The sequence below is a fragment of the Mustela putorius genome, unplaced genomic scaffold (genome assembly GCF_011764305.1).
Source record: "Mustela putorius furo isolate JIRA1106 unplaced genomic scaffold, ASM1176430v1.1 tig00000743_pilon_pilon_pilon, whole genome shotgun sequence".
NCBI lineage: Eukaryota > Metazoa > Chordata > Mammalia > Carnivora > Mustelidae > Mustela > Mustela putorius.
In genome coordinates, this window is record NW_025421464.1 from 7,581,059 (window position 1) to 7,590,046 (window position 8,988).

The window sequence follows — 8,988 nt, forward strand, 5'->3', positions numbered from 1 at the left end:
CCGGAAAGCTCCCGGCCTCTGGAGGGGGTAGTCGCGACCGCCAGACCGCGACAATCAGGAGGCTCCGGCCCCCTCCCTCCCTGTGGCGTCGAGGTGGGAAGGGCTAGGATCAGAGCTTAGCGCCTCCCCCAGAAATGCAGCACTGCAGCCCCCACTGCGCCCTCCGAGCCCCCTCCCGTGTGCGCTCCCTCTCGGTGCCATCCGGCAGGCGCCTTTCCCCGGCCCCCATCTCAATTCTCCGGAGTCCCTTCGCGCCCCCGGTCTCTTCTCGCTGCCCTCTTCCCCACCCCCTCCGCCTCCGGGTGTTTCCCCTTCCCCAACGCCCGCACCCCCCCGCCTGATTTCGAGGGGCGGGAGCGCCTTGGGCTGCGCACGGGTGGGGGCGCCGCACCAGCCTCGCGTAGCAGCTCTGACGCCGCCGCCGCCGCCGCCGCCCTCCGCAGCCCAGCGCGCGCCCCGCGGCAGCTCCGCAGTGCACTCGCAGCCGCTGCTCCGCCAACCCCGCTGCCCGCCCGCAGGGTGGGCTCCGAGCGAGCCTCAGACGCCAGCCGAGGGGGTCATGAGCCAGAGCGCCCTGGGGCGCCGCGGGGAAAGCAAGCGAAGATAGCGGCCTCGCGCCCCCCCTGGCCCTCGCCTCCTTGCCGCGCGTACCCCCCGTCCCCAGCCCCTTCTGTCTTTTCCACGGACCCCGCCGCCGCCATGGCCACCCTTCTTCGCAGCAAGCTGTCCAACGTGGCCACATCCGTGTCCAACAAGTCCCAGGCCAAGGTGAGCGGCATGTTCGCCAGGATGGGTTTTCAAGCGGCCACCGACGAGGAAGCAGTGGGTTTTGCTCACTGTGACGACCTCGACTTTGAGCACCGTCAGGGCCTGCAGATGGACATCCTGAAAACCGAGGGTGAGCCCTGTGGGGACGAGGGCGCCGAACCACCCGTCGAGGGAGACATCCATTACCAGCGCGGCGGTGGCGCGCCCCTGCCGCCCTCCGGCTCCAAAGACCAGAATCTGGGGGCTGGTGGAGAATTTGGGGGCCACGACAAACCCAAGATCACCGCGTGGGAGGCGGGCTGGAACGTGACCAACGCTATCCAGGTGAGCTCGGGATTCCCTGCTCTGTCTGCCCCCACCCTCCCGCTCCTCCCGCACTGGAGCATCAGGCTCTACCCCCCCCCTCCCCCCCGGTCCAAGTCCTCCCCAGATCCTCCCCCCCAACCCCGCCCGCGATCTCTGCTGAGAGATGCCCTTCCGTACCCAGGATCTCACCTTCCCCCACTCCTCCCAGCCCCGAGGAAGTGTGTTGGGGGGGGGGGTGCGTCTACAACACTACAAGCGGTGTCTCCCGCCCAGATCGGCACTCCCTCCCGAGGCTCCAGGCGCCTGACTGTTAGGCTGAGGTTTGGTCCCGGTCACTAGCCCTAAGACCTTGCAAACGGGAACCGGGAGGAGGGAAACGGGGAGGGGAGAGGGAGAAAGAAAATCAGGATTGGAGGGAACAGTGTCTCCTGGGACTCCGGAATGGATTTACAGCTGCATGTTCAGGAGGAAAGGAGAGAGGGAAATTGCTGAGCTGGGAGTCCTCTCCCTTGACACAGGCACAGACGCACTTGCTCATATCCCCCTCCCCCACGAACAAATGTCCGTCCAGGTGCACACGACGTGCATCTATATATAGACCACAAGATTATCCTCAAACGTACCTTCACACCCACACACACACAAGCGCATACCTGTACATACCAGACACACACGAACCTTGAACATACACCTGCACACAAGCACAGATTCATGCAAACAGGATCTAGCCCACTTTCCCAAGTGCAGCCCTACTAGGGACATGCAGGTGTATACAAACATAAGCACATACGTGATGTACCAATAACCACAATTAGTTTATGGTACCTCCGTGCTCCCTGTGCACAGACTCACCCTTTTCGCCCGAAATCCCGGCTACGCCGCAAAGAGGCGACCGGCTTCTCCGCGTGTGACCCTGGAGAAGCCTCCTCCGGTTGCTCCAAACAGCCCCTGGTCTCCAGGCCAGCCACCCCTTCACCCTACTCGCAACGCCCCGCTCCCCACCAGGCGGCGCCGGACTCCGCCGGGAGCGGGTTTGGAGTCTGCACAACGACCCTAGGAGCTCGCGAAGGCGGGCAGGCGGCGGCATGAGGGGAGGAGGAAGACCCAGCCCAAGGAACCCCCAGGCCCTGTGGCTTGGTCCCCCAGGTGTCCCCGGAGCCCGCCGTCGTTGGGGCGCACAACAGGGATCTCCCGGGAGCGGAAGGCCTAGGAGGGTTTGCTTTGGGGACCCAGGCCGCGGCAGGGCACTGCGCACTAAGTGGTCCGACCCGAGGCGCCTCCCGCTCCCGGGCCCTGCGAGGCGGCTGTGCGGAACCACGGGCAAGTGACCGCGGCCACCTCCTTGCCACCCGCGCCTTCGCCGGGGGCGTCTTTGAAGACCCCCGTTCCGTAGGCCCGGAGGGAGGCCAGGGAGGAAACCTGGAGGCCAGGAGGCCGCGGGAACCCTGGATTTCGTTAGCTTTTCTTCCCTTTGTAGAGTCTAAACCCTCCTTCCACGGTCCGCCCGCCGAGTCCGCAGCTTGACTCCTTGACTTAGATTCAAAGCGACTCGTGTTCCACCCCCTCTCCCCCGGGGCCCCTTATCCTGCTTGTCTCAACCACTCTCAGCCCCTTCCTTAGGCCCCAGCTTCTCCCACCGTACCGAGGCCTTGCCCTAGGACTCCCACTCCGCGCGCCTCTGGCCTCACTTCCCCGAAGCCTTGGCGAGCATCCTCACATACCCGCCGTTCTTGCCTCCCTCTGCTTCGGGTTCGCGCACCCCCAGCCCCTCTTCGGTCCTACCCTAGCTCTCTCCCCTCCCACTGCCGCTTTCGTGTTCCCTTCTCCAGTCGGCCATAGGCCCTCATTAGCTTCCCCGTACCTCATTCCAGCCCCACCTTAAATCCCGCGCCCCTTCTTCTTAATGGCTCAGGCCCAGCTCTACCGCTCTAGCCCCTTCTCCATATACCAGGCCCTCTTTGCGGCTTGACCCCACACTCAGCCTCCTCCGCACCTCCCAGCCGCAGGCACACCTTTCCCTTTCAGCTGCGGCCTTGAACACCTCCCTCTCCATCTCTGACTCGACTCCCAGGCTTCTCCTATTAGGCCTCGGTGCACCCCCATTCCAGCCTACTCTTAACCTCTCCTCCCCGCGGCTTAAGCCCAGATGTCTCTCCCCTTAGCGCCCCCTTGCGGCTACAGCCTTAAGCCACGCCCCCAGGTCCCCTCCGGCAAGGCTGGGGTCGCTGAGCACCCGGGTCTCGCCGCCTTTCCGCTCCGCAGGGCATGTTCGTGCTGGGCCTGCCCTACGCCATCCTGCACGGCGGCTACCTGGGCTTGTTCCTCATCATCTTCGCCGCTGTGGTGTGCTGCTACACCGGCAAGATCCTCATCGCCTGCCTGTACGAGGAGAACGAGGACGGCGAGGTGGTGCGGGTCCGGGACTCGTACGTAGCCATAGCCAACGCGTGCTGCGCCCCGCGCTTCCCCACGCTGGGAGGCCGCGTGGTGAACGTAGCGCAGATCATCGAGCTGGTGATGACTTGCATCCTGTACGTTGTGGTCAGCGGCAACCTCATGTACAACAGCTTCCCAGGGCTGCCCGTGTCGCAGAAGTCCTGGTCCATCATCGCCACCGCCGTGCTGCTGCCCTGCGCCTTCCTTAAGAACCTCAAGGCGGTGTCCAAGTTCAGCCTGCTGTGCACTTTGGCTCACTTCGTCATCAACATCCTGGTCATCGCCTACTGCCTCTCGCGGGCACGCGACTGGGCCTGGGAGAAGGTCAAGTTCTACATCGATGTCAAGAAGTTTCCTATCTCCATCGGCATCATCGTGTTCAGCTACACGTCCCAGATCTTCCTGCCTTCGCTGGAGGGCAACATGCAGCAGCCCAGCGAGTTCCACTGCATGATGAACTGGACACACATCGCCGCCTGCGTGCTCAAAGGCCTCTTCGCGCTGGTCGCCTACCTCACCTGGGCCGACGAGACCAAGGAAGTCATCACGGATAACCTGCCTGGCTCCATCCGTGCCGTGGTGAACATCTTCCTGGTGGCCAAAGCGCTGTTGTCCTACCCGCTGCCCTTCTTCGCTGCTGTCGAGGTGCTGGAGAAGTCGCTCTTCCAGGAAGGCAGCCGCGCCTTCTTCCCCGCCTGCTACGGCGGCGACGGGCGCCTCAAATCGTGGGGGCTGACGCTGCGCTGTGCGCTCGTGGTCTTCACGCTGCTCATGGCCATCTACGTGCCGCACTTCGCGCTGCTTATGGGTCTCACCGGCAGTCTCACGGGCGCCGGGCTCTGCTTCCTGCTGCCCAGCCTCTTCCACCTGCGCCTGCTCTGGCGCAAGCTGCTGTGGCACCAAGTCTTCTTCGATGTCGCCATCTTTGTCATCGGTGGCATCTGCAGTGTGTCCGGCTTCGTGCACTCGCTGGAGGGCCTCATCGAGGCCTACCGAACCAACGCGGAGGACTAGGGCGCCCGGGCTCCGGTTCTCCGGCGCTCTTCCCACCCTCCCCTCCCACCCCCACCAGCCCTGTGCGCCCTGCCGCCGCGCTTGGGAAGCCGAGCTTTAAACAACATCTCTGGTTCCTAGTTTCTGATTATCGGGGATGGGGGGTGGGTGGGAGGGGATAGGAATCCACAATCCATCGCGTCTGCGTTTCTGTTGTCCTTTCCTTTCCACAACACCCTAGTTTCTGGGGGAGGCCGGGGCGAATTTGTGGGCCAGGCTCTCTGTCCTTCCCGCGGGGACCCCGACTCTTCGGTCCCTGACACCGAAGCGGGTAGGGAAGGGAGGGAGAGGGGTCGCAGCTCGCAGGCGCAGAAACTTGACCTTGGGGGGACATTTCACAGCCATCCAGTGCTCGGAATCTGCAGCGTCCATCCATTTCCAGCAAGAGCGCTTCCCATTCCAGAGACATTTCAACCCTGCGGAGGGAAAGGCTGGCCGGGAAATCCGTTTCGGGTGGGCAATTTCCTTCGGCGAAGCAGGGAGGCGAGAAGCCGAGGCAGGGCCGGCTTGCCTGCTGGTTTTCAGGAATCCAAACTCATCTTGTGCAATTTATCAGGTTGTGGAACTGTTCTACTGTGCGTGTGGTGTGCTCGTGGTGAATAAGATGAAATGTATATCAGAAAAAAAAAATCTATCTCTAATTTAGAGTGCGGTACATAATTATATCCGCAAATAAAGAAGAAACAAAGGTGCTCCGGCGTTGCGTCGGTTCTGCATTTTTGCGCTGCGGGAGATCCCAAAGCCCTGGACCGGGGGGGAGCTGGCTCTGGCCAGGCTGGGTGAAGCAGGTGTGGGTGGAGGAGCACCTGTCATTAAAGGGTTCTGGGAGAGCCTGGCAGAGTGAGGAGGATGGTCTTCACTAAGAGGAAGCTCTCCGGGTGTTTGTGGGAGGCAGGGGAAGGAGCATGAGGTGCTCCCAGCCGTTTCAGTGTGGTCTCAGCGGTGCAGCCACCAGCACAAGATTTGTTCTGAATCCCTCCTGGGGGTTGGATCTGTCTGAGAATTCAGGGGACTCTCTCAACCTCCAGTCCCCAGGGTGAGGGGAGAGACAATTAACAAGGGCATGCAGAAATCTACACTTGGCTGTGGACTTTAAAGAAAACTATAAGGGAAATCACCAGCAGATTGTTTTATTTCCCTGGGCTCCCAGGGCCAGGGGCCAACCTGGCCTCCCCCGGGGGTGGGGGAGCCCTGTTCAAGTCCAACCAAACTGAGGTTTACACAGCCACAGTGAAGAAATTTGGCTGTTTAGAATCAACAGTCTGAGTAGTTTGGGTTGCAATCTTCCCTCTTCTTGAGCAGCCTGTTTGAGATTTTTTTTAACTACCTAGAGGATCCAGTCCTTTTTTTGGTCCGCATCCTGACTTCAGGGCGTCAGTCCCAGACCCTTTGGAGAGGGTCATAGTTAGACTTAATAGATGGGGTCAAGGGGCGCCTGGGTGGCTCAGTGGGTTAAGCCTCTGCCTTCAGCTCAGGTCATGATCTCGGGGTCCTGGGATAGAGCCCCACATCAGGCTCTCTGCTCAGCAGGGAGCCTGCTTCCTCCTCTCTCTCTTCCTGCCTCTCTGCCTACTTGTGATCTCTGTCAAATAAATAAATAAATAAAAATCTTAAAAAAAAAAAACAAAAAAAAGATGGGGTTAAGGAATGCAGGAAGGCTGGGCCATTCCTAGAGTCCTCAAGGTGAGAGAAGCTATGTGGGAGGTTTTTGGTCCCCACCACCAAGGCAGAGGACTAGTTTGGAATGATTTCTCTAGATGTGATCTGTGCACGAGGAAGAACTGTGAGAATGCCTAAGAACAATGTCCATTTTCCCAACCTCCCTGCAACAGCTGTGTGTGCGCATGTGTAGGAGATATAAAGATCTGCCTGTGGGGTTGGGGGAAGGCTATATCTGTGTCTTGTGAGAGCCTTGATGAATGTGTGTGATGTGTGTGTGTGTGTGTGTGTGTGTGTGTGTGCAGAGCATCCACACTGGCGTGCCTGCGACAAAGGTGACCTTTTTCCACCTGGTTCTGCAGCCTTGAAGTGGAGAGGGGGTAAGATCCAGTCCTGTCTGCTGTCCGAGGTTCTGACGATTTAATCGGGTCATTTGAGATGTCCAGCAGTCAAATGCCTGATTCCCCATTGTTACTATTGTCTGTTATCCAGGATCCAGACCTGGCCAGAGAATCCTCAGTTTCCAGCTTCCCTAGGCTTTCTGATGTCTCCTAGACCTGGAAGCTGACCCTCCTCCCTGCCCTGCTTGCCACTTCTCGTGGGCCAGTGCACAGACCCTGGGATGTGCTGAGTCTCAGGGCAGTCAGTAGTCTTTAGAAAAAGCCACGGCCGCAGTGGAAGGCAAAATGGGAGAGTCATGTGCACCAGCTCCATCCTTCCCATCTTTAGAAGGACAAATGAGACAGTAGGAAGGTTCTGGACACAGTGGCTGCCCCCTCCATGGACTTGCCTAGATCCATGCCCCTGCGTTCTGCTCCCAGCTTTGTGCTCAGCTTGCAGGCGCCCTGGTCACCCTACGCGAGTCCCGAGGCTGGCAGGGCAGGAGAGCCAGCCTCCTAGGTGCACCCTCCTGGGTGCCAGACTCACATTCAGGTTGCCAGGAGAAATAGGGAGCAAGTAGTTGGGACCGATCGCCACATCCCTGCCCCCAACACAGCAATGTGTGTGGGTGGAAGTTGAAATAAAGGACTCCAGCTGTGCTTCGGTCCGCAGGTTGGGCACTGTCTGCTGAGGGAGACAGTGTCTGAGTCTGAGTCTGAGTCTGAGGCTTGGCCTAATGAATCCTCAGTAGGGGGTCGAATTGAGAAGGGGGTGAGAGGAATCCCCCTCTGCCCACTCCGCCCCCCCCACCAGTACCCGCCAGTACCCCCACCGTCAGTACCCACCAGTTCTTAGCATGGATCCTGATGAACAGCCCCCCGGTACCCCCCACCCCTGCCCAGTCGTGGACTCTAAGCGTCGGTATACCTGCCTAAAGGAAGGCCTTGGGCCCCTGGCCTGGAACCAAGACCCTTGTCCCCAGAGAAACCCAGGAGTCACTGCCCCCTGGTCCAGAGATGGCCCTGCCTCGCCCCCCAGCGGTGAGAATGCAAGCTGCCAGCCCTCAAAGAAAGCTCTCCACTTTTAGAATTTGGGTAAGCTCTTGCCTGCAGAGGCCAGTTTTCTAAATTCTTCTCCCCTCTCCACCATCCCCACCCCACACACTCAGATGATAATCACTCTTTATCTCTAGTGCTTTATTTTCATGTCCTCTGTACTTCAAAATGGGCTTTTGATCATTTTCCCCTCAAATATAGAAGGATGCTCTGTTATGGAACACGTTTCATTAAATGACATGTCTTATCCCAGGGACTGATCTGTTCCTGCCTTAGGGACTTGGGAGGAAGGGAGCCAACCGGGCTCATAGGGACCAGTCAGGAATTTGAGAGGATCCTTGATATGTTTTGTTGTTGGGAATGAAGGATCTCAAGGGCAAGGGCCAGAGAGAGGCTTCAGTCAAAGAGGGGACAGACCAGCTAGAGGGCTTTGTCCCCACTGCCAGGGAGGATGTGATAGGAAACCCAGACCTGGATATCCAGGGATTCAGAAGGAGCTGGTTTAACCCCAGAGAGCCAACCTTGGGTGTCCTTCTCACTGCTTTTATTTTTTTCCTTTTCAACATTGTGAAAAATTTCAAGGATACAGAAAAGGTAAAAGAACTCTACACTGACAGCCCACATGCCCACCACCTAGACTGAATGATTAACACCTTTATAATGCTGAAATAGCCATCCCATACCTATCCGTTTATCCATCTAGCAATTTAAAAAAAAAACACACACATTTCAAAGTTGCAGACATCAGTGTGTGTCCCTATTGCTGAAGCAGGCAGGATCAGTAACAGTGATGTTCGGAGAGCACAGGACCGGTAGCAGCACAACGCTCGGCCATGCTGAGTCTGAAGCAAAAGACAGTATCGGCAATGATCCAGTCTTGAGTTCAAATTTTATTATTTTGTTCATGTCATTTTGAACATTATAGTTCAGTTTTGAATTTTGATCTTGAAAAGTTTAGTTTAAAAGTTAAAAAAGTTTAGTTTTAGTTTAGTTTAAACTTTGAGTTTAAAAGTTAAGATGGTTTATTAACTATCTTATTGAATTTTTTGCACCTTCTTAAATTTTGTTCTCTGAGCAAATGCTAATCTCAGTGAGGTAGGGGCTTGGGAGATGAGCTCTGCTTCCTAGAGGTTTGGATTGAGTCTGGTCAAGGGCCTGGCTGCGACTGATCCCGCAGTGATGTTGTGGTTGCCATCTCTGCCAGTCGTGAGAGCCAGGAAGGATGAGGACAGAAGAGGCCTCTAGCCAGAAACACCCAGCAGGATGGTCCAGCAGTGCTGAGGGCCAAGCTCGAGGTAAGTTGGGGGTGCGGGTGGAGGGGGGATTTAGA

At 58.0% G+C, this 8,988-nt stretch overlaps 1 protein-coding gene across 1 annotated transcript; it reads left to right on the top strand.

Annotated features, from left to right (window-relative positions):
• Positions 1-388: 388 nt before the first annotated feature.
• Positions 389-5,255, top strand: SLC32A1 (solute carrier family 32 member 1). Its single transcript, XM_004746439.3, has 2 exons — positions 389-1,092; positions 3,337-5,255. Exons 1-2 carry the CDS (start codon positions 700-702, stop codon positions 4,522-4,524), a joined length of 1,581 nt encoding a protein of 526 aa, XP_004746496.1. The 5' UTR covers positions 389-699; the 3' UTR covers positions 4,525-5,255.
• Positions 5,256-8,988: the final 3,733 nt, after the last annotated feature.